Source organism: Propithecus coquereli, unplaced genomic scaffold, assembly GCF_000956105.1.
Source record: "Propithecus coquereli isolate 6110/MARCELLA unplaced genomic scaffold, Pcoq_1.0 Scaffold26, whole genome shotgun sequence".
Classification (NCBI taxonomy): domain Eukaryota; kingdom Metazoa; phylum Chordata; class Mammalia; order Primates; family Indriidae; genus Propithecus; species Propithecus coquereli.
Window position 1 is genome coordinate 4841539 of NW_012148174.1, and position 26888 is coordinate 4868426.

The following is a 26888-nucleotide window of genomic DNA, read 5'->3' on the forward strand; positions in this document are numbered from 1 at the left end:
GAGAAACAGAAGTTTTTTAAAAGTAGTAACAAAACATGAGGAATTAACGAAGTTTTAATTTAGAATCAAACTCAATCATATACTATAATTTCCAGTTAGCCTTAAATAATTTATCACAAAACTTACTATCAAAAAATGTTAAAATATAGGGTTACTATTCTAAATTACTTATTTTCTATTTGTGCATTGTTATACCAAATGATTGATTTAACAATCTAGATATTTTTTATGTACATAAGACTGAATTTTTGAGAGAATTCTGTACTATAGAGTGACTTCATCAAATCTATCAGAGTTTAGAACAGTGGCTTCTGCTTAGATTTTTGCCAAACATCCTAATAGAAAATGCAAATGGGAGGACTATAATTTCTTCACTGTACTTGAATAGGCAAAGGGATTTTTCAGGTCAAAACAGTTTAATTGTTGTTCTAAGTCTCAAGATGATTTCCTGATGCTTTTGATTAGTGTTTCCTTAGCATGTTTGTTACCCATTTATGATTATTTCCCTAATTTTTTATGGTCTAAGTGGAGGACAAAAAAAAATTAAGGAGACAATCTAAAGGAAATGACAAGAACACTCAGGAAAAAAATATATGACCAATAAGTGGTCCATGGACCTTAGTTTAAGAGAACATTGGAAAGAAGCTCTAAGATATTTCTTTGCTTATTTTTAACTTTGCCTCTAGCGGCTTGAAATTCTGTTTAAGCAACTTTTTCTGTGGAATGTAAATATAAATAGAATCATTTGACTATTGGAATCAGTTCATATCAGATTTACTTTTTCATAATAATAGCATTTCTAAGTGCAATCAGCACACAACTAAAACATAAGACATAGAATTACAAACTTCTGGAATCTCATTTTTAAATATTGTTTTATAAGCATTCTTTGAAGGAATTTGAATACATTTGCTTTAAATTCCTTCTCGTTAGACAAAAAGGGTGAATTAAAGACTGATTCCAGCCACAACTCTAAATTCCCTGACTTGTAGGTTTGCGTAACCCTTTACAATTATTTAAAAATATATTTTGTGGTTTGACTATGGTTTCTCAAGAATCTAGTACTTAAATGTCATGTGTATGTGTGTTAGAAATTACTATAGCAATGTAGTTTGTTGTCACAGTTGCTTTAGCTTTATTACAAGCCATTTAAAAAATTACATTTGAGGCCGGGTGCGGTGGCTCACGCCTGTAATCCTAGCACTCTGAGAGGCTGAGGCGGATGGATCGCTCAAGGTCAGCAGTTCAAGACCAGCCTGAGCAAGAGCGAGACCCCGTCTCTACTAAAAAATAGAAAGAAATGATCTGGACAACTAAAAATATATATAGAGAGAGAAAATTAGCCGGGCATGGTGGCGCATGCCTGTAGTCCCAGCTACTCGGGAGGCTGAGGCAGAAGGATCGCTTGAGCCCAGGAGTTTGAGGTTGCTGTGAGTTAGGCTGACGCCACGGCACTCACTCTAGCCCGGGCAACAAAGCGAGACTCTGTCTCAAAAAAAAATTACATTTGAAAACATTTTTGTCATTTCTCTGTGTGTGTTTTTTTAACAAGCAAAAGTGTGATCCACCTTCATAATTCTGTTTCTCACTGTTCTCCACCATTCCTGAGACCAAAATTCTTGCTGTTTCTTGTACAAATTTAGTAATTTCCTGACCACATGCCTTTACTCTGGCTGTTTCTTCTCTTTGGAATCCTATCCTTAGCCATGATCAAGTCGTCTTATCTATCTTAAAGGGCCACATATAAAAAAAGAAATTAATTCTCTATTGTAGTTGAAGTAATTTTGCTGTCCTCTGAAGTCCCTTTTGTATTATCTGTTTCTCCCTTAGATACCTTGTGTTTTCTATCTTGTATTTATTTAGGTACATATTTTATATTCTCAGTAATACTTTGGATTCTATTAGCAAATGACCTGTAATATTGGGAAGAATATGTTAATATGTATAGTGCTTACAATAATGGTGTACTTTAGATAGTCAATAAAAACAAACAAAAACCTATTATGTAAAGCAAAAGTTGAAATATGCAGTTCCATCATTACACAATATATGTATTATCAAAACATAACACTGTACCCTCTAAATATGTACAATCATTATTTGTCAAAAACAGCAACACTTATATAAAAAAAATATATAGTTCTTGCCAGAATCATAATAATTTTACTGACCTTGATTGTGTTGGTAAGTGAATAAATCTCTTAATAATTTCAGAGTGATAAGCAAGTATGTCTTGCTCTCACCTTCAACAGTTTCTGGTTGGTGCTACCATATTGGGGAAGGGATAAGGTCAGTTTGTGGCCAAGGAGGAGGAGGAAGAGTGGCTTTAAATACCGTTTATTAGGCCAGTGACTCCCAAAATATATCTGCAGTTCTAACCCTTCTCCACACTCCAGATCCAGCGGCTCACTTGACATCCCCATTTGAATATCTAACAAATATCTTAAATTTAACAGGTCTCAAAGTAAAGTTCTGATTCCCACTACCACCTCCCAACACCCACTTCAGCAACGTGGACTATCTTAGTCTTCTCTGTCTCAGTTGATGGCACTCCAGCCTTCCAATTACTCAGATCAAAACCTTGGCATCATCCAGACTCCTCTTTTTCTCTCACTCCACATCCAGTTTGTCAGGAAATTCTGTTATCACTGTCTCTAAAATAAGTTCAGTTTTCAGCAGCTTCTCACCATCTCTACTGCTACCACTGTGGTTGCAGACCATCATCTCAAACTAGATATTAGCACATTGGCTTTAAATGGTCTCTTACTGTTTGTTCCCCTTATTTGGTAATTTGACAGGAATTTACTTTAGATTGCTTTATAATGTCTGTGATGTGAAATCTCAAGATTTTGAATAGCTTCTTTTGCCAAGGAAAGTATTGTTCTGCCTTGTTTGAGTTCTTTCCTAGCTGGATTGTGTATTGCTTGTTCATGAAATACCTAAGAAGAGGCTTTTAACAGGCAATGTGTAAAGTGGCTATGAAAGGCAACAATATATCTAGCATTACCAGGTGTATGTTGTGACGATTTATTGAAGCGTATTTTGCCATAAGAATTGTGAGCCATGTTTCAGCCATCTGATGTATGGTTGTTAAGCCTTCTAGTTCCACTACAGCAACATAAGATGTGCTGACTAATGAAAAGATGGCATTCAAATACATTTTTCTTCTTTGACACAGCTATTAAAGACATGTCTCGGATTCACAAAAATGCAAGGAGCTTTTTAATCTTTAGAGGAGGAAGGAATTTTAATAGCTACTTTTTTTTGATGTAAGTCCAATTCTGATGATCTTGACCATAGATAGGGGTTAAAAAGTCAAAAAAGATGATTCAGTTCTGATGAAAGTTGTTTTCAGGAAAGCATAGATACTGTATGTATGTTTGATAAACTGTTCCACGAACTTCTGTCAATTTCTTATCATTTGACATGCAGTGATATCACGATAACCTCTTTAGATTGAATAATGACATTGGCAGTAACAGGCTTTTCATGACTTTTCAATAGCAGTTTTTTGAGTCTGCAGCCCAGTTCACCTAGCAATTATCTTAAAACCTATACTTACTTTATTTTGATATGGGAGGAAAAATAAAGTTCCTTCTAATCAGTCTGTTTTGTCGAGCCTAATGTATAGCTTTACTTTTGAGGATAGGTCTGCTGAAGTCTAAGGAATTTATTTTTGCTAATACTCTTAAGCACAAGCTCTGAGGCACTTATACAGCCAAACATTAAACAAAAAAATTAAGAGACCCCATTGATCATATTTGGTAGTACAGAACAAGTTGCCTGACATTCTAGTGAAATAATGAGCAAATGCAAACAAGACAAAATCCAAATTCAAGCAAAATATATATTTTGACTCAAGAAAGAAAATTTTATTGTAGTTAGAAACCTTACAAATTCCAAATCTGATGAATTTTTGAAAGGAATTGATTTCTAATCATTTCAGAACACTATCATCTAAATCACAGAATCTTGCTTAACCTGGAGTCCATAAATGGGCTATAGGTGGATCCCTCAAACTTCAGAATATATACAGATATATGGATAATGTCCTTGAAAGAGAGAGCATAGCTTTTACCAATTTCTCCAAGTAATCCATGATCCAGAAAAAGTTTAAGAACTACTGATCCTTATCCATATCTATGTATCACTGTGATGAAACATTTGAACCAAGTTTAATTCTATGACCAACAACGAAAGTTCTCTACTTCTAGTTTCTAGGATCTACCATCCAGATTTTGAAAGGTTAAACCTAATCAAATGTTGTTAATAATGCTAGCAGTTGTATTTATATGAAACCCACTCTTTTTGTAGCATGTTGATTTGGTGTATGTAACTACACATTAACATCTATACAAATAGGCTAAGATATCCGTTGAAGTGATCTTTAGTTCCTCTGATTATAATTTTAAGCAATTATCTTTTTTTTTCTCTTTTTATTTGGTGCAATTTCAAACCAGTAAGCATAGCTGATCCTGCTGCCCTTGGGTTCATCATTTCTCCATGGTCTCTGCTGTTGCTGCCTTCTGGTAGTGTGTCATTTACAGATGAAAATATTTCCAATCAGGATCTCCGAGCATTCACTGCACCAGAGGTTCTTCAAAATCAATCACTAACTTCTCTCTCAGATGTTGAAAAGGTAATGGGGTTAAATCTTTTTTGTTTGATTTTGTTTTTGATTTTGGTGGAGATAGGTCAAGTAAAGACAATGGGCTACCCTACCTCAAGCCTCTGAAAAATCTATTGAATTTAAAATGATCATGTATTCCAAGAAGTTCATATTTATCTAAGAATTCAAAATAGTCCTATAAAAATTTATAGAGCTGAAAAAATGTTAGCCATTATTAATGCGTGTTTACAAATACTTAATTAAATGCCTGCTATATATAAAACACTGTGCTCCTGAGGAAAATACAGAAATAACTAGAAAGTTGACTCTGATTAATGTATGTAGAACAATCTATAATATATGGCAGGATGAAACAAAGGCTATGTAACAGGATAAAGTGTTTTGAGAGTCTGTAAGAGGAGCAGTTAATTTTTAATGTAGAACAGTATCGCAGAGAAGGTAGCATTTATGTTGGGCTATGAAGAATGAGTAGAATTTAGATAAGTGAAAACAGGTAGAAAGGCCATTCCACTCAGAGTCGTTAGTATGGGCAATGACAAGAGGTAAGAAATTGTTCACTGTGATTGGGGAATGGTTGACTGGACCAGTTAGCCTAGAGCGTTAGCTACCTGGAAGGATGTGGTTAAAGAAAGAAAGGGATGCTATAGGTCAAAATGAAGAAGATTAGGAATGCCGGGACTTGAGACTTTCTTCTCGGGCAATGGGGATCTATCATATTTTTAGGAGTATAATATGTGATTTGTGATTTTGGAAGTTAAGTTTGACAAAAGCGGATAACTAGGGGAGATGGAAGATTTTGTGGAAATCTAACTGGGGAGTCTTAATATTATGTGGAAAAGAAGTGAAAATATTAATAGTGTAATGCCTTGGGAATATAAAGGAGCAGATGAAGGGGACACAGTGGAGGCATCACTGACAGAGTTTGGCAGTTCATTTGATGGAATAGTGAAGAAGAAGGAAAAGTTATGATAGAAATAATCCAATATGACTATGTTGATATCATTGACTTTGATAGTTTGACAGTTGATATCACTGACATTTCACTTTGACACTTCTTGTTTTATTTTTATTGTGAAGGTACATCCTCAGTCTTTCAAGAACATGATTTGGCTTGTGATTATCTTTCAAAAAATTTTTTAGAGCAATTTTTGTGAAACCATGGATAAGTCAAAAATTTGTGTTATTTTCAAATATGAGTTCCATCATGGAACCAATGCTGCACATACAGCTTGAAATATCAACGAAGTGTTTGGAAAGGGTGTGACTAATGGATGCATAGTACGTTGATAGTTTGACAAGTTCCATTCTGGTGATTTTAATCTTGAAAATGAGCTATGCGGACGACCTGAGACCGCAAAATGATGAGCTGAAAGCTGTAGTGGAAGCAAATCCATCTCAACCTATGCGTGAATTACTGGCAAGATTTGACATCACTATTCCAACAGTATTGGACCATTTGAAAGAAATGGGCAAGGTAAAGAAGCTGGATAGATGGGTTCTGCATGAATTAAATGAGCGTCAGAAGAGAAATCGTCTCGAAGCTTGCCTTTCTTTGCCTGTCACAACATAAAGATGAACCATTTCTACACTGTATTATTACGTGTGATGAAAAATAGATTCTTTTTGACAATCACAAGTGTTTGGCACAATGGTTGGATAAAGATGAAGTACTGAAACACAGTCCAAAACCGAATATTCATCCAAAAAAGCTAATGGTGTCTGTTTGGTGGTCCAGCACTGGTATTATCCACTACAGCTTCATGAAACCTGCTCAATCAATTACAGTGAATGTCTGCTACAACCAAATGGACGAAATGATGAGGATGCTTGTGATTAAGCAGCTGAGATTGGTCAATAGAGACAGGTCAATCCTCTTGCAAGACAGTGCTTGACCACATGTTGCACAAACAATGCTGCTCTAACTACAGAGGCTTCACTTGGAAACTCTCTGTCATCCACTGTATTCACCAGACCTTTCACCAACTGACTCCCACTTCTTCCAGGCTTTGGACCACTTCTTACAACGAGAAATATTCAATTCTTAACACGCTGTGGAAAATGCCTTTCTTGATTTCATTGCCACTTGCTCTCCAGGCTTCTTCGTGGTGGCATAAACAAGCTACCATCAAGATGTTAAAACTGTGTCGCTAGTTTAGGTGCATACTTTGATTAATTGTACTGCTTCTTGTTTGAGATATAATAAACTAAACTCTTGATTTGAAATCGGACATTTCATATTTAGTTGACCTAATATAGCCAAAAGTAATCTTTCCTTGTCTCCCTGAATTTCCTTAGCACAAATTTACCACTTCTACTTTGTTTAATATATGGATGCATACATATACATTCATATATCTCTCCTAATTCTGGGAAAGATTATACAGATTAAAGTAGTAGTTTTTAGCCAGAGGCAATTTTACCTCCTAGGATATTTGGCAATGTCTGGAGACAATTTTGTTTGTCATAACTGAGAGGGTGGGAGTGGGTATCCCTACTGGCTCATGTGATTATGGAGGCTGACAAGTCCCAAGATCTTCAGGGAAAGTTTGCAAGCTGGAGACTCAGGAGAGCTGATGGTGTAGTTCCACTCCAAGTCTGAAAACCAGAGAACCAGTAGAACTGATGATATCATTCTAGTTCGAAGACCGGCAGGCTCGAAATCCTGGAATGTTTTAGTTTGAGTGCAAAGGAGGAAAAAGCTAATGTCCCAGTTCAAAGATAGGCAGAAAGAATTCTCTTTTACTCAGGGACGAGTAAGCCTTTTTGTTCTTTTCAGGCCTTCAACTGATTGGAAGGAGCCCATCTGCATTAGGAGGGCAATCTCTTTTACTCGGTCTACTGATTTAAATGTTAATCTCATCCAAAAACACCTTCACAGAAACACCTGGAATGTTTGACCAAGTATCTGTCCCAGTCAAGTTGATACATGTAACTAACCATTACACTGTATATGTAGTTGATCAGCAAGCATACAGTTTTATAACTTAGCTTTAAGAATTATTTTATTAATTTTATATAGTCACATATAAAAATTATTAATATATAGTAACTCATTTGACACATTGAAAAGTAAATATAATAAAGAATCTTAAAACACTGGTCACATCACAAATCAAAATTAATATGATTGAGAATGTGATTCATCCTTTATGCTAAAACTATGAAAAATGTTTTTCATGTATGCGGCTCTTTGAAAAAGTGGTTACATATAAGCCTCTTTGAAAAGAAGCCTAAAGAGAAATATGATACTAATAGTCTACACTATTCTGTCTTGAACTTCATGCACATTTAATTGAGTTCAGCAGACACGTATTGAATATCTACTATGTAAAAGTTCTGTGTTAGTAGCTAAGAGGGATACTAAGATGTGTAAAAAAAAAAAAAAAGGCACTTTCCCTCAAAGAAGACAAACAAGGATTCATCAATGTATTAATAACAAGGTAATACTAGTTCACTACTGTATTAGAGATACAAGTGAAATATAACTGTATAAGAGAATGTTTTATCCTGTTTGAAAGTATTTATATGGCATATATAATGGAAAACATCATCTCTGGGTTATCAATAATGGGTAAGCTTTCACTGACAGAGATGGAGAAAGAATATTACTGGTGGAAAGAACAGCTCAAAAAAAGCTGAGAAAGGGCAGGATGTATTTTGCCAACAGGAAGCTATCTAGTAGTGCTGAAGTGTTTCACTTATGATAGGGGAAGGAGTAATGACAGAAAGAAAACTTTAAAATCTCCTTGTAAAATGGAAGTGGAGGCAGATCAGAGTGAGACTTGAATGTCATTACAAAAAATTTAAATTTTAAAAATTGAAAGCCGTGAAAATAATTGGAAAGTGGAAAAACTTTTATAATTTAGGACACAACTTAAAGAGTAGATTAAAGTGCTGTGAGATTATTAAAAGGGTACCCAGTTTTATTTATATAACTCACTGATTTCTACAGGGGACTTGAGACAGTTTATAGAATTTAAAAATAAAGTGGAAAAATAGGAGCAGAGTGAAATAAAGGCAATCAGATAAGATGAAGCTGGAGTAAGGATGGTGCAAAAAAAAGAAATGTGGTAGGAATCAGTACTGATAGAAATGGGCTAAGAGTTTAGCTCTGAATCTCTTAACAGAAGGAAAAAAGCAAGATGATTACTTATGATTAATAATCTTGCTTCCTGTTTCACAGAAAAAAAAGTAGAAGCAATCAGGAGAGACTTTTCCCAGGATCCCTCTACCAACTTACCCACATAAATTACCCCATGTTCTCTGCCTCCTTACCACACATTAACTGTCTGTGCTCTTCTGTAAAACCAACCCCTCCATTTATGCATTACCTTCCATCTCCTCCTGCCTACTCAACAATGTTCCTCCAGCAGGCTCCACTCTGTCCTGTGTTTCCAGTTTTCCCTGTTGGGTCATTCCTACCAGCATAAAAATATGTTGTTTTTTCCCTAATCTTTAAGAAGCAAACAAAGCAAACATCACGGAAGAAAACTCCTCTGATTCAGCTGCTTCTTGTACTATGCCGCCTGTTCACAGTGAGAAAAATGCTAATCAAAACTGCAATAGGTTTTTTCTTTACTGTTCAGATTGGCAAAACCCCAAATCTTCGTAACACATTGTATGGACAAGGCTTGTTGGAAAAACTCATACATGTTGCTGGTAGAAGCGCAAAATGTACAATTTCTACTCAGGGGAATCTGACAATATGTATCAAAACTACAGATGATTTACTTTTATCAATAATCTCAGAGAATCAGTTCAAGAGAAATACTTGTATGTACAAAATGACACATCACAAGGCTGTTTGCTGAAACATTATTTATAATAGCTAAAGTTTGAAAAAATCTTAATTGCTCATTAATAACAGATTGGCTAAATAAACAATACTACAACCATATAATGGAATTTTATGCAGCAGGTAAAAAAAGGATAAGATCTCTAAGCATTCATATGGAAATATCTCTGTTGATAAATTAAAAATACAAAGTGCCTAGCAATTTTTATAATTTTTGCCCTTTTGTAAAAGGAGGAATAATAATACATATTCATATTGACTTGAATTTGCATAAAGAAACTTTAAATAAAAGCTTAAAAAAATGATTACTCATAAAGGCTGAGGAATTGGAAAAAAGTCTATTCTAATAATTTCCAGTCTCCTATTTTCTGTTTTAAGCTCTCACATACTCTTATACAAAATATAAAATGATGATTTTCTCATATTATGTGTTATATTTTCTTTGGAACAAAAAATTCTGAGTTTATAATACTTGCTAAATTTTTTTATTTTATTTTACCATAAAATTATTTTTTTAAAAATTCTGTTCCTAGATCCATATTTATTCTCTTGGAATGACATTGTATTGGGGGGCTGATCATGAAGTACCTCAGAGCCAAGTAAGTCAAGTTTTTACATTTGTCACATTTTATACATTTGTATAATTTTACACTTTTTAAAAAAGCTCTTCCACATATTTATATCTATTTTACAGCATGCTGTCAGGCACATCAGTATTTCTATGCTGGTTGTTCACATTAATAATGTCATACTTTCAGAATGAACTAACAAAGTACTGAAGAAATTATTTTGAGATATTCTTAGAATTGTAGCAGTCACTACTCAGCTTTCAACAATTCAGTTTGTGAGATGGAGCTGGCCTCATCAGAAATTATGGCCATAAAAACAGAAGTGTATTTTATTTCCTTTCATTTAATGACTGATAAAAGGGACTGTAAATATTTTTGATGATTCATTCTTGCACTGAAAATAATACCTTTTTTCTTGCAAAAACTCTAGGAATAGTAGCCTGAGTATGTTTCAGAGTATAGTATGAGAGAACTTAATTACGTTTTTCTGTTGGCATTTCAGAATCATACGTCACTACCCCTGTAACAACAGGCACATTAAATTAATACTTTCCGAGGTCGTAGGCTCTGATGACCATTGGATTATTTCTAGTCATTATTTGCTAAAATAGTTCTGATTCCTGAAGACCAACATAAACATAGTAGTAAACAGTAATTAAAAATTTTAAAATAGCTATATTTTGTCAAGGCAAAGATACAATATATAGAATGATATTTTAAACCTTTAGAAGTCAAAAATAAAAATAACTAGGTGTGTTTTTTCTTATTAAATATAAAAAATAACAAGCATTCTAGGCTTTAACTAAAATTCAAATATCTTAAGATCTATCAAAGATAAATGATATTCTTCAACTTGGTTTGGTTTCATTTTACATCATGAAAAATACTGTAGATTTTCTTTCTCACTTCAGTTTTAATTCTATAAATATAAATGAGAAAGTTAAATTATTACTGGAAATATCAAAATCATATATTATGCAACCTAATTTACATGTAAAATGTGATCATAGTCTGTCATTAACACTTTATACTTTTCTATTAACCAGAAATAAAATCAGTATTAATAATGAATAAATTAGAGAGGAAATATAAACTTGTATTTTATGATCAGAAATCATAATCGTTTTAGAAACATTTAATATTAAAAGTATTTAATATTAATTATTTTAATAATTAAAGTATTTAATATTAAGTGTCTACCTAGTGTCAGACACTATACTAGACATTCAGGACTATAGTGACCCTTACCTGTGGAGTCTATTGGAAGGAACAGACAGCTAAATAGTCAATAACAACATGATGCCATGAATGTTAAGAAAAAATGGAGAGTGCTGTGGAAAAACAGAGTTGGAGCTTCTGGGTAGACTTGGAGGGTGAGGACAGGTTTCTTAAAGGACATTGCATCTAAGCTGACACCTAAAGGATGAAATAATACTCAAGCAGATGAGAAGTGGAAGAGTCATAGGGAAGGCATTTGTTTAGACCAAAGAGGGTGTACCACTTTAAACTTCCGTCATCATGTGAGTTTCAGGTGTTCCACTCCTTACCAATGCTTTGTATTATTAGTGTTTTTATTTTTAACCATTTTATTGGGCATGTAGTGGCTTCTTGTTTTAGTGGTTTTAATTTGCATTTCTTAGTGAATAATGATGCTGACCACCTTTTCATATGCTTATTGGCCATTTAAGATATAATATTCTACAAAATATGAAAAAAAAAATTTACTTTGTGGCTTCTCTGACCAGCATAATGAGAATTTATATTTAAATGATCTCGGGTCATTGCAATATTTCAAATCTCCTTTAAGTCATCATGGGAGTATCAGATTATATAAGTTGAATGTATCACATTGTATTGAATATTAGGAAACAGTTTATTCCCCTAAAATATTGTATAAACAGTAGTAACTGTTTATCAAAATATTTGAATAACCAAAGAGTTCCACTTCTTTATCATAACAACAACAACAAAAATGTCCCAGAGTTTTTCTCTAAAACTTCCTATCTAGGGACATGTAAGTTAACCATCTTCTGCTAATAATTTTTTGGACCATAAAAAGGTAAAATGCAGTAAGATATATATGCTAATAGAAAAGGAATTCATTTCCTCCCAAATATGTTTATTGTGGTTCCTGTGATTCCTAGAATGGTTTGTCTCATATTATAAAGAAGATTTACTCATGTTTTTTAACATGGCTTTTCCTTTCTCCATATTCAGCCTATCAAGCTTGGAGATCATCTCAACAGCATACTGCTGGGAATGTGTGAGGATGTTATTTATGCTCGGGTTTCTGTTCGGACTGTCCTGGATGCTTGCAGTGCCCACATTAGGAATAGCAATTGTGCACCTTCATTTTCCTATGTGAAACACCTGGTAAAACTGGTTCTGGGCAATCTTTCTGGGGTAAGCTACAGTTGCAATAGTAAACATAGTCATATTTTAAAATTTAGTAGCATATCACAAAATTTTCTTTAAAGATACTATATAGGTAGCCATTTCTCAATTAAAACTAGAAGTGGGAAATTAAATTTTTTGTTCTGATGTAAATTATTTGAAACAATACTTAAAATTTACAAGCCCATTGCAGTAAGTCTTCTAGATTTCATGAGAGTTAGTCTTCCTTTAGAACTTTATTCCCCAAAATATCATAGAATCATAGCATGTTTGAGCTAGAAATGTCCATTCTGCCTCCTTTCTTAGATCTTTTCCTAAGATCTAAGCTTTTAGCAAGTGGTTCTATCTGTTATGAACACTTAGAGAAATGCATTAACATGCAAAATGGGCTTTAGAAATACTACAATTCATTTTCTGTTGCATTATACCTCCTCCTTGGCCACTCATTTGTCCAGATCTCCTAGGTATTCTCCAAACCTTCCCTACCATCCCACCTTCTCTGGACACTTGTACCTGGTGTGTAGAGAGGATCCGTGCATGTATCCCTACCAGATCACCCCAAGACCTGGACTCTTCCATTTTCTTTCTTGTCTTGGATATGAAGAATATATCAAACTCAAGAATAACAAACAAATGCTATATCTGACAGTCCTACCCATGCTGTGCATTTCTTAAACTATATTCTATCCTGTTTGCCCCAGTTTGGATACTCCTTGGTTTTCTGATCTCTGATCTGGATCTACACTTTATCTGCTCTTACTCTCTAGGATTATGATCTCTGAGTAGTGATTCTTTTTGCGTGGGCTACAAATTTGCCACTGTCACACAGTGTTCTTGCTGGCTTCCTCTCAATTCCTCACCGCTAAGGGTTTAGTTCCCCTGTCTTAACCAGGATGTTGGATGGCTGCCAGGAATCTATCCAAATTCCACATGCTTTGCCAGTTTATAAGAAACAGGCCCAGAGATCTTCTAGACAAATGGTTTGTAAACTGTCCTCCATGAAATCTTTGTGGTTCTGTAGTGAAGGGGAATAGAGGTAGTAGAGGCTGAATAAACAGGGTTCTTGGTTGCCTACTTCCCCTCTTTAACCAGAGCGGTCCAGTTTTATTTGATTTGTTTATAGTTCTGCATGTAATTTCTTTTTGAATAAAGATAAAGCTATTAAAACTCTATGAAAGCTCTCTGTTCAGACCATGGTTTCTCACATTGTTTTCAATATATTTTTGTTTAAAAAAATTCCTCTATGATCAAATAGGCTTGAGAAAAAACTATTTAAAGGAAATTGAATAATGTATTTTCACTGCAGAACTTCTCAGAGCCTTTAATGTACTAGACTGTATTACTAACCTTCAAGAGGGATATAGGCACATAGATGAAACATTTCCCAAACTTATTTGGTATTGGAGGTCTTTTTCACAGATCTTCTTATAGCACTAATATTCCATAAAATTTCACTTTATAGATGAGGAAATGGAGACCTGAACAGTTATGGAATTTTAGTTTCCTATTAGTCAATCCAGGGACTTTTCTATTACACCATACCTTCTCTAAGACCTTTGTGCTGTTTGGTGATTTTACTCTCATGGTAAAATTGCTAGAAGTGTTTTTGTTTGTTTGTTTGTTTTTGTCTTGCCATGAAGAAATATTCCTCCATAGAAATTCTATTATCTATCCAATAATTTCCCAGATTACATAAAAAAAATTTCCATCCCTTTAAGGTTTAGCATTTAGTTCAGTTTATTACAATAGATATTTATTGCTTATCTGTGTATGAAACCAATGGGCGATGGACGATGCATGGGTGTGTGCCCCTTATAACAGCGGAGAACTTTGGCACACGTAAGTTGTCTCTGAAGTCTTCAGCAAGAGGATTTGCTGCTGATGTTAATTTTGTTTTGTGGAGGCTGTTCACTTTGGCTTCTCTGTATTGACTGCCCTTTTGAGCAAAATGAAGGTGTTTTTTATAAAGAAAAAAAAAGACTGTAGAAGATACAAATTTGAATAAAACATTTGATCTAGGAGCTCTTATCTAAAATCCTATAACCATTTGCTTAATTATGAAATGCAAAGAAGACTATGAAGAGTAACATGGTAAAAATTTTAAAAGCTGTGAGAGTTTGAGGGAAAAGATTTAAGACTGCTTTGAAAAATAGTACTTTGAACTAAATCCTGTAGGCTCAGAGTAATCTTGGCAGACAGAAGTGAACCTGTAAAAATGCTGTGGAATGGGAAAGAGCAGGGCACGTTCAGGGAACAGTAATCAGTCTGATACAGGGTGTTGGGGGGTTATTCAGTGAACGAGAAGAGTAGAAGGATCAATTGGAATCAGCGTGTTGGGAGCCTGCCTTTACAAAGGCAAATTTTTACTACGTGTCATAATGTCCCCCCTATCTTTCCATTGCTCTTCCTAGTCTCCTGGATGTCACTGGACAGAAGTAACTCCAACAGCTACTGTTTTTTAGGTGTTTGCTTTGTGCCAGGCACTGTGCTAGGTGTTTTATGTGCATTATCACATTTATTCATTATAACAACCCCAAGTTAAAAGAAATAGATGCTTTTTATCAGCATTTTAGAGATGATGAACTAAAGCCAAGAAAGAGCAAATAACCTGCACATGGCTACATATGTGGTAAATAACAGAGACATAATCAGAGTCTGGGTATCTGACCCCAAAGCCCATGCTTTCAGCCATTATGCTCCTTTAAAGCTGTTCTTGCCTCCAGTAGCTGATAAACTGAGTTAGTCTTTCAGTAAGTATGAAAGTCATTCTAAGTGACCATAATTCTTACTAAAAATTAATTTGTGTGGAGTAAAAGTCAGCAGGCCAGCTTATTTGTCCTTGTTCTTCTGCCGATTTAATGTTATAGTATTTTGACCTCAATTTTACTTATCTATAAAATAGGAAGAATAGTACATGCCACCCACCCATATTACTGAACAGTTGTGAGGATATTTATTTCAGTATTGATGAGCTGGTTTATGGTCCTTAGATGTTTCTTTGCCATTTCTCCTTTTATCTGTGGTCTGAGGATGATAATATCTTCCATATAAGGTTGTTTTGAGGATTAAATAACATGGAAGGAGATATAAATGAAAGGAGACAGAATGGTGAAGAGAAATTACTTAAATCTGGCATTGAAAGCATGTATACATGTTTGTTTATTTATATACACACACAAATATTTTTAATATTCCTTCATTAGTGAAACTGAGTATGATTGATTAAAATCCTAAGATAGTATATTTAAAGCTCAAGCATTATGTTTTCTACCTCTAAGAAGACTTAAATGGAAGTATTTCTGAAATAATGTTATCATTTAAATTATAAAAATGTTATTGGGCCAGATTACACTATACTATCGGTGACTAAAAAAGATAGTGAACATCCTGCATCTTTGGAATTCCCTGCATTAAAGATATTATTAATAATAGGTGTAGTTTATTGAACAGTTACTATATGCCAGGTGCTGCCTTAAGTGCTTTTACACACTTTATGTTATTTAAATAACATTAAATAACACATAATATTTAAAAACATTTGTGTGTGTATATAAATAAACAAACATGTATACATGCTTTTGGTGCCAGATTTAAGTAATTTCTCTTCACCATTCTGTCTCCTTTCATTTATATCTACTTCCATTTATATTTATATCACTTCTCCTCTAACTGGTCATCTAAATAAACCAATGTTCTGTCAAACTTTTTGTCCCTTTTAATGTGGAATTTGACCCCTAATTTGACATACTTTTTTTTTTTTTGAGACAGAGTCTCACTCTTTTTGCCGAGGCTAGAATGAGTTCCGTGGCGTCATCCTAGCTCACAGCAACCTGAAACTCCTGGGCTCAAGCAATCCTTCTGCCTCAGCCTCCCGAGTAGCTGGGACTACAGGCATGCACCACCATGCCCGGCTAATTTTTTCTATATATTTTTGTTGTCCGATTAATTTCTTTTTTTTAGTAGAGACGGGGTCTCGCTCTTGCTCAGGCTGGTTTCGAACTCCTGAGCTCAAACAATCCGCCCGCCTCGGCCTCCCAGAGTGCTAGGATTACAGGCCTGAGCCACCGCGCCCGGCCCTGACATACTTTATTTTAAACAAATACCCTTGGTTAAAGTTATTATAGTTTAAGACTACTTAAACATTTTGTTATAAAAGGGACTCAAAAGAGCATTGATTTAAATTTAATTGTCATCCCGCAAGGTGTACATTTAAAGACTTAGCATTTCTCAAATGTAATTTCTGGCAGGCAATACCTAGAAATTTATTTCTGAAAATAATTTAAATTCCTCAATGCACATAGTGAGGAGGAATCTTTATTATACTAGAATTAATGTGGTTTTTAAATTATAATTTAACTTGAGAGATGACAGTAGTTATCAGTTTGGGGGGAAAAACACTTCAAGTTTAAGTGTTTTCAAATGGAACTCATTTTAACTACTTTAATCTGCCTGACTGTGTTCCCTAGTTAGCAGATTACTCTTTGGTAACTGTTTCTTTCCTTGGATTTCCTGAAAATGAATTGGCCAGTATTGAGCTACATAAACCCTATCTAAGAAATACAAATTATTATATACAACGATAGGACATAGAGTCTCTTAATGTTATATCCTCCAAAAACTGTCTAACTAGTGTCATTCTGTAGAGAATTACCATGAAAACAAAAGGGAGATTCTTTGTCAAACTTGATTTTTGATTACCTGTGTACAGACGGATCAACTTTCCGGTAACAGTGAACAAAGGCCTGATCGAAGCCAGGCTATTCGAGACCGACTGAGAGGAAAAGGATTACCAACAGGTAAGAGTATATTAATAGGAAATTTTTAGGCTTTAATCTTATTCCATGTTTCCTTTGCAAAATTATACTTAACTAGCTTGGAAATCTGATAATTGTGACTATGATTAGAACATGAGTATGCAAAGTGGAGGCAGGGAACAGACAGGAAAACTAGCTACATAAATAATGTCATTAAGGTTATGCAGAAAGTGTTTTTAATAGCACAGTAAATCATTTCCCTTTCCAGTATTGTTATATCAATAATATCATCATTTGTTTATTTTATCTCACAATATTTTATATTAAAAATACATTTTCAAGTATGACCAAATAAACACATATATATGTTTATGAACATAAACACAACTGAAATAAAAGTTTCAGAAAACAACATTATTCTTACTACACTCTGATATTTTCTCTTCTATTTCTTTTTTTTTTTGAGACAGAGTCTCACTGTGTTGCCTGGACTAGAATGCCATGGCGTCATCCTAGCTCACAGTAACCTCAAACTCCTGGGCTCAAGCGATCCTTCTGCCTCAGCCTCCCAAGTAGCTGGGACTACAGGCATGTGCCACCATGCCTGGCTAATTTTTTCTATGTATTTTTAGTTGTCCGATTAATTTCTTTGTATTTTTAGTAGAGACGGGGTCTCGCTCTTGCTCAGTCTGGTTTCGAACTCCTGAGCTCAAACAATCCGCCCGCCTCGGCCTCCCAGAGTGCTAGGATTACAGGCGTGAGCCACCGCGCCCGGCCTATTCTATTTCTTAATGCTAGTCATAACCTACATAATTAATTTCATGACTGACTAATTTCATGAATTGGAGTTATTAAATACTACCTTAGGTTATATGATGCTTAGTAAATAAAATTAATGATGAATAGTGGTTTTGGTATTTGCCAATAGCATTATATAATTATGGGTCCTATGATAATTATTAAATTGATTTTTTTAAAGAAATGAATGGGAATTCCAAACACTTGAAATAAAAGTATTTAAATAAATTTTATATGACAATTTACTTTTCAGTGTTAAGTTTAGGCTTGGCTTATTTATAAAATAAACTTTTGATTTTGCTGATTATCTTTATTCTCTTCTCATCAAGCAATATTGAGAATCATGGTCATCTAAACATTAACAAAAATATTTTGTGGGTGAACTATTTTATTTTAGATTTTGGGGCTAGGGAGAGTTAATTGTAAAGGTTGCTTAAATATAGTCTATATTCTACTCCATGTGGTCTAATAAAATAGATTAAAAAGCTAAGATGTGTAATTTTTTAATTTAATCAGACAACCAGAGCACAGCTGTGTTATTTAAAACCTGTGGGAAACTCTCATTGTGAAAACTAAATATAGGCCCTTGATCATCTGAACCAAATATTTTATAGAATTCAGAACTCTCATATCTGACAGGAAAGAATGTGTCCTAAGCAAGTGTACTGCTTATCTTGAGAAGCCAAAGAAAAGCAGTAAAATTGTTTCTAACGGAGTGATTCTATAATGGCGCAATTAGGTGCTTCCATTTTACTTATTGCAATTAAGGACTATTTTTCTGAGAAGTTATTTTGACTTTCATATCATCGATATAATAAATTTATTTCTGGCTAGATCAAGTGTCTTTTCTAATACATGTATTACTAGTTTATATGTGGGTAAAAATAAACACACAAGATGGACTTGCTTATTAACTTTTTACAATGCTTTGACGGCAATTTAAGAAAGTGTTTTTAATCCTTTCTGGCAAATGTTTCCTTACTATACTTATGTTCCCATATATAGAGACCCACTTTCTTCTTATAGATAAAAATCGGTTTCCTTTTATACTATACTAGGATTTGAGATAGGATATAGTGTGAACCTTGGTGCTAACAAGAGTAGCAATTTGTTATTCCATCAAATATGTTCAGTTAGTCTCCTGTTTTAGAACTAAATAATAATGGAAAATTATAGATGAATGTCAATAGTGAGCTAAAAGACTCTTTTTCAAGGAGACGTAATGAACACTTTAATAAGTGAAACATTAGATTTAAAAGATATTATCATTTCTCTTATTTATGCTCTATTTTGTCCCTCCCCCTCCTTTCTTCCCCACACCTCCCTCCCTCCTTCTTTTCCTCCCTTCCTCCCTCCTTCCTTATTTTTCTTTCCTGTTCTTTGTCTAATCTCTTTCTGGGGTTTCCTACTATCATTTCCTTCTACAATTAAGTGGCTGTGTTATGGAATTACAGTTTGTTTGAGTATTTGTTACTTCTGGATTTAGTAAATATAATGTTATATTATTAATAATTTTTATTTTTTTAAGAATAAAACATATTTATATACATATATGAGACCCCCATTTCCCGTATCCATTATGGGTCTATAGAAAGAAAAAAGATTACCCCTGCTATATTTAGTTTATCAAATTTTAAATAATGGCAAATGTTAATGTAATTTATATTACTTTCAATGATTCAGAGTCTTAGTGTTTCAGACATTAATTTTTACATAGTATTTTAGATATAGCAATTAGAGATTGAATTGAATCTATACCGACTCTATAACAGACCTTAAATAGCAGGTTATTTACTTGTCATTTACATTTATACATATATATTTTTTAATAAAAGACATTTATAAAAGTGAAGCTTTCTGGACATATAGATGCTAAGGATAGGAAAAACTTATATTAAGTACATTAATTTTTGTAGGTGTCAATGAAATTTGATGATTGAATGAGCATGAAAAAGGTTTTATAAAAATATTAGATTTTGAAATGTATTTATAATATAATTCTTTAATAGTCTCACAAAATATATGTGAGACTCTATGACTTATTTATTTGATCTATTTTAAACATTAAGTTGTTTGCAAAATAAAGAGAAAAGTAATCTGTAGTTTACCACCTTGAGCTCATGTTATTAGACCATTTCCTTATTGTAACAATAAAGTCATCAGAAGTTTTAAACCAAATTTTCATGGCTTTTATTTGTGATTTTTCTTTTCATAATACTAAGTAAGATTTAGTATTATTGTCTAATAGCGCTTTAGAAGTCTTATGATTAATAGACTGTCCTAATTCAGATAATGAAGCATCGACTGTCATGACTTTACAAAATTAACAAGAGAAATCACATTCTTAAATAGTCTGTCCATTGATTTTATTCTATAATAGTCATATTGGAGAATAAAATCTTTATTGGAGAACAAAATCTCCCCTGTATCTAAACTCAAGAGAATTTGTAAGGAATTACAGTTAGTCACTCAGGATAAATCAAATGTTGTCTATGTTCATATTTTGGGATAGAATTAGAAGTTCTTATACTTAAATAATAGTCTTGTTTGAATCAAGTATAATGGAAGAGGATTCTTCAGACCTTCTTAGCCATTGCTTTCCACAATAGTATTATACAGGTGCTCTTTTAATTTACTTTTTACAAATTTATAAAGCCTCCAAGACAGAATCAAATATATTAATTACATCCATTACCAGTTAAAAGTAATTAGCAGCTATAGTCAGTGGGATACACTAATTTCAATAGTTTAAGATTGAGAAAAAAATTATCTCTTGAAGATAATTTTCTTGAAGATAACTTCTTCCTAAAGAAGAAATATTCTTCTAGGACACTTGGACAATGCCAGTTCTTAACTGTCAGCGGTCACTTGAAGCAAAGCAACCTTGTGAGACTACATGAGTAGTAAAACATTCTCTTCAATGTATACCAACCTAAAAGCTTTACCTAGTGATAACACTAGTTTATTAGGCTCCTGACCACAGTCATCAATAAAGAATATGTCAAGCAAGATAGGCAGTGACATAGAGAATTAGATGAAAAGAAGTAAGCAAATTTAGGGATAATGCCTTAAATCTAATGATTTAATTGCTCTACTAAAACTTAGTAAAATCTTTCATCTATGAGTAAATGACCTTAAAAGATCTCTTCTTATGTCTTACCTCTGAGATCTATCACAGAAGCTAAGGCCTAAACTGGTGGGCTGTCTGCCCCCACTTCGTTACTTAATACTACCGATGCTGATAAAATGGCTTCTCTGAGCAAAAAGAAGTCAAACATTTCCTGCCAAGCTTAAGATGGAAACTTACACCATTATCAGATCAGCATGATGGTGCTTCAGAACTTAGGTGTATTGATAATATCATGTTTTTTTCTTTTCTTTTCTTTTGTTTTTTTTTTGGTATTTGAACACATCTGTGAGGACAGATGGGAAATCGGGGAGCCTCTTTTAATATTGAAATGTCATTTTGATGTGAATTTTCAAGAGATGCTGTGAATTTTTGAGTCTATGTGTAAGGGGCAAGTGGAATCATGATATCCAACTTAGGATAATGTTGATCACTTATAACAAAAATAGTTAAAATACAATGTGCTCTTGAAGGAAGATTTTTTTTTTCAATTTAACTAAAATAAATGGAATGTGTTCTACTATAAAGACTTTTTATGTTCTTGAAATTTTATCCATGGGATACAAAACCAAAATCTTTTATTTATAAATAAAGTATATTTATTATTCCTCATTTAGTTTTTTAGCCAGCTATGCATTCTCTAAAAGGGAATGTTTAGGGATTCATTTTAAATCTGGATGGTTATAATTGTATGTAATCTAATGTTGTCTGAAAACTTTCTCTGAACTCAGAGCCTCTTCCAAAAGCTGGAAAATCCACTTATAGTCACTACTCACCCTATTTTGAATAATGTGATGCTTTTTATTACAGAATAATATAAAACTTTTATGGGAGATCTTCTGACCTCTGGTTTTATTATTTCCTTTCAAAAGAATATTTAAATCCCCCCTCAGTAGAAAATTATGTGCTTAGGAAAATAAAGCAGAAATAGAAAAGGGAGGCAAAATTTAGAATTTTATATTGCCCTTGTTCAGAAGAGCTCTGGTTCATATGTGTTAGCTCATTTATCCTGTCATCTATAAGAAGGCATAATAAATTATATCCACATTTTTGTAGATGATGAGCCATACTTAAATTGATATGTTTTTTAGGAACAGTAGAATATTAGTGAAAACTTTTACATGAAGTACTGTCATTTAATTTGGGTCTGCCTTATAGAATTTAAAATAACTTCCTGGATTTTTAATAAACATAGACTGAAATATTTTGATATCCAATTAATTTGCATTAAGACAATAAAAACCCAGCATCTGTAAAGTAGTAGCTATCCAAGAGCCACTTTATTAGCAGTTATTTTTAGGCCTCATATGGCTAGTGAGAAGACATAGCTCTCTTAAGATAATGTGGCCCATTTGTATATTGCAAGTAAATACTAATGACCTAAAAGACAGTGATAAATTTACCTGTTAGAAAATGGAATAGACTCGTGATACATTTGGAAAGTGATTTATTTATAGTACAATTATGTCAGGGTAGACTTCTTTGAGGAAATCATATTTAAAATAAAGCTATAGGATGAGAAGTAACTATTCATAAGAAATATCTAGAGTAGAGCATTCAGGGCAGAGGAAAATTATGTACAAAGTCCCTAATGTATAAGAGAACTTAGCAGAGAAAAAACCCATGGCCTGGGTAGAATGAGGGAAGTAGAGATGAGACTAAAAAAGATTCCAGTGGCAGACTCAAAAAGAGTTCAGATTTCACTGAATGTATAATAGTATGCCCTTAAGACTTAGTAAGCAGCATAGCGACATCTTGGAATTTACATTTTAAAAAGATATTCTGGGTGCTAATTAGAGAATTGTTGGATGAGGATAGTAGAAGAAACAGGGAGGCCTATCTGGAGGCCACTGCAATGATCTAGTCAAGCAATAGTATTAATTGGAAATAGGGTGATGACAAATGGATGGAAATAATCACATAAAGCAAGATATCTTGAGAATGTAAATAATCAGCATGTACTGATACACTAATTCTTACTTATTCTTTAGTCCTTGATGTAGTTAAAACCAATAAGCCATTCTACTTTATTACAATCCACAAATACTGATGCAGTGTGCTCTAGAGGAAAAAACTGTTTTAGTACATGATGGTCTGCCATGAAAAAATTAAGTTTCTGGCACAACTTAAACACAATCAAATCATCTGCATTTCAAACACAATAAAATTTTCCAAAAACATCTAATTGTAATAAAACTTTGATACTGAAGAATTCCAAATGCTACAATCTTATTTCCATCCAGAATATAGCAAGAATTCTTCGTTTTTTCTTTAAACATATTGACTTAAAAGACCAGAATATACCAGGGCTTTATACTGATATATGTTTGAGTTATACCTTTAGAAGTTAAAATAGTTCATTATACATTCTTTTATTGCCCCAAATAATTTCTTGAATAATTAACATTCTACCAAACTAAATAGTATGAAAAACTTTTGTCTATTTTTTAGATCAAATAATTTACTTTTGATGAATATAAAATAATATCACTCAAAAACAAGTTCAATATATTAGTGATTTTATTATGAGACATTGGACTTTGAAAAGTTATGCAAACATAGCATCTCTTTCATCTTCTGCTATCACCATCACCACTATCCCATTTCATCTCTAATTTGGAGAATTTAGGAAATTACCGCCACTTTTATTGTCAATAATGGGTTACATTCCAATTCTGTGCATACATGTTAAAAATTCTGTGCATACATGTTAGATTCTTATCATTCCAGGAAGAAGCTCTTCTTCTGATGTACTAGACATACACAAGTCTCCATTCTCTCATCAGACCTTTCTTAACAAAGGGCTTAGTAAATCTATGGGATTTCTGTCTATCAGAGACACACAAGATGAGGAAGATTGTTTCAAGGACATTTTATCAGATAACAATTCTGGGCATGAAGAGTCCGAAAATACGTGCTCCCCTTACCGGTTCAAAACTAGTGGCCCAGAAAAAAAAGTTATCCCTGGCATTGATGTGCTTCCTAAGAAGAAAATCTGGGCTTCATCCATGGACTTGCTTTGTACAGCTGACAGAGACTTCTCTTCTGGAGAGACTGGCACGTCCCACCACTGTCACCCTGAGGCAGTTACAGTGCGGACTTCAACTACTCCTAGAAAAAAGGAGGCAAGATACTCAGATGGAAGTATAGCCTTGGATATCTTTGGCCCTCAGAAAATGGATCCAGTATATCACACTCGAGAATTGCCCACATCCACAGCAATATCAAGTGCTTTGGACCGAATCCGAGAGAGACAAAAGAAACTTCAGGTTCTGAGAGAAGCCATGAATGTAGAAGGTCAGTAATTTTGTGTGTGTCTGAGAGAGAATTGAATTGAAATATTTAAACTTGTGTTTTGAAATAAAAAAGGGTTGTTAAATCATTCCACAAGTCTTATCTTCACTGCCAAACCTTTGAACCCAAATCAATCTCTTATTTCTGTTCTCCTTCCACCAAAACCCTAGTCAGAGTACTCTGCTTCCACAAAGTTATCCCTCGTAAACATGCCTGGTCCAACCACTTTATAGTCTCTCAATATTTGGGTGGTATATTTTTAGATCGTAAGCTTCTCAAGGGCAAGAGGCATGTTTTCTACTACTTTTTAGTTCTCCACAGCACCATCTATCATGTACTATCTCATGGGAGCCTTCAGTATATGAGTGGTTCGTGAAAATAAGCAGTTCATCGAAATCAGCAATCGGGAGGCAGGATAGTACGGTGAGGGTGAGATCCTTTCCCAACCACCAGCTTCAGTAAACAAATTGTAGGGCACAACTCTAAGAGATTATGATTTGCTTAATCTGGAATAAAGTTTTGAATCTATATTTTTAAAGTCATGGTACTGTTAGGTTCATAGCTGTAGAGTAGACAACCTAGGTTTGAATTAGTTACTCCGTTTAGTAGCTATGTGATCTTTACTTGGTCTTCATCTCTCCAAGTGTAAGTTACCCATCTGTAAAATGGGCTTGCCAAAAACAGATTAATTATGTAATGAATGTAAAACGATTCATATTATTAGTGTGAGCAGTATAAAAATAACTTTATAATAATGTTATACTTATTGTTCCAGGGCAAAGCTCTGTTTCAAAAGTACCTGATTCACACATAAAATTCAGTATACTGAATGAAATAAAATTATGTTCTAGACATATAGAGGCTATGTTTAGTATAAATAGTTGCAAGAGAAAACAAATAGGAGTGAATTATCAATCTAATCCTGTACATTTTTTAAGATTAAAATTTTATAACTGCCCTTGACTCCTAGACAAATCTGAGGACATAGCTGATTAAAGGGAACTTTCAGGTGCTTTCTAGTTCAAAGAGAAGAGTGACATAATTAAGGGTCATATTCATCTTTAAGGTCATTGTTCCACTATATTTTTAAAGTATTCTTCTAAAAGTCTGTTGCTCTGTTACTGAAGTTTTTAGCATAGTTCTGAAGCTGAACATACTTTCCAAGTTGGACTTTACTTCTAGTAAAAGAAGCTTTGCAGTTTTTTTTTTCAATTCAGCAATTGCAAATTAGTGAAGAATTCGAAATTATGGAGGAAATTATTGAATACCTAATTGATATCATAGGTTTTTGTATAACATGCATTTTTTGGAAAAAAATTAGCCAACTCTATGTGATGGTTATATATAATCTTGATCTGAAAACTTTCAAAGACAGGAAATAAAAATTTAGAAATTTGTTTTATGCATAATTTCAATATTTAACTTTTGGAGTTGTGACAGCAAAGAATGGGCAGTTCCTACAGCTTACAAAAAAAAAGTTTTCCCTTTTATGCCTTCTTAGTGTTGCGCAACAGCTAGTATATCAGCAATAATTTAGTCTGGACTTCTTATGAATGTGCCCTCGTGGAGGCATTTATTTAAAGAAATTTTGTTCATCGTGAGGGGAAAAACAGTCCTCAATGATTTAAACAGATAAAACCATTATAGTTTCAGAATATAAATAGTGAAGATACATACCAATCTAGATGACTATTTCTAACATTTAAAAGGTTGAGTAATATCTTTTTAAAAATGTGAATATTAAAAATAAAATTATAATTCTTATGTGATCTAGTTTCAAAAGATTATTTTTCTTAATATTTGGTAAATTAATAGTAGTGTGGATTAATGAATTTTGAGGAAATTTTTTTTTTTTACACTTGATCCCTGGTTTGAGAATTAAACAGGAAAGATATCAAATATTAATGAAAAATATTTAATATGTTAAATTATGCTATAATAGTCTTTAATATATTTTTGAATAGGTGATTTCTTTTTATTACCTATAACAAAATATATTAGACTATTGTAGCATATGATCCTATTATCTTCTCGGGTAATGTGTTTGCACATGTGTGTAAGTGTTAAGGAAACTGAAATAGACCAACTTGTTTCCAAATATGCTTTATATCTGCAAAGATGATACCTAATCCTTGTAGAATTTTATTTGTTCAAAAGGTAACTACTTAGTATGTCATTATTTTCAGATTTAGAAACTTTAGATTTGTTATAGGATATAGAAGCAAAGGAAAAGCTTTCTTTTTAAAAATAAAATATGATATGCTTTGAATTGTTTCTATCCTGAAATTTTTCTTAGCTTTTGAAGAATTTTCAGAAGCATTTGTTCTCACAAAAAACCTACCCATTTTTCCCCCCAGAGGATATTTTACAACCAAGTTAAACAAACCCTGAAAATGTTGGTTTATTATGGAAATACACCACCTTAAATAAATCTCCATTATTATATAGTAACCTGCAAGTAGCAATAATTATGTTTGCTTTAGACTAGAAACATTATTTGAAAGAAATGTTTGAGATTTAGAATTCA

At 33.4% G+C, this 26888-nt stretch overlaps 1 protein-coding gene across 4 annotated transcripts in view; it reads left to right on the forward strand.

Moving 5' to 3' along the window:
* Positions 1 to 26888, forward strand: part of PTPN13 (protein tyrosine phosphatase, non-receptor type 13 (APO-1/CD95 (Fas)-associated phosphatase)) — a 162103-nt gene that overhangs the window by 46918 nt on the left and 88297 nt on the right. For all 4 annotated transcript variants that reach the window (XM_012647232.1, XM_012647233.1, XM_012647234.1 and 1 more), the window contains exons 3-7: positions 4461 to 4639; positions 9959 to 10024; positions 12212 to 12397; positions 17097 to 17184; positions 23798 to 24364. In XM_012647232.1, coding sequence (XP_012502686.1) covers positions 4461 to 4639; positions 9959 to 10024; positions 12212 to 12397; positions 17097 to 17184; positions 23798 to 24364 — 1086 coding nt within the window. The remainder of the gene's footprint in view (positions 1 to 4460; positions 4640 to 9958; positions 10025 to 12211; positions 12398 to 17096; positions 17185 to 23797; positions 24365 to 26888) is intronic.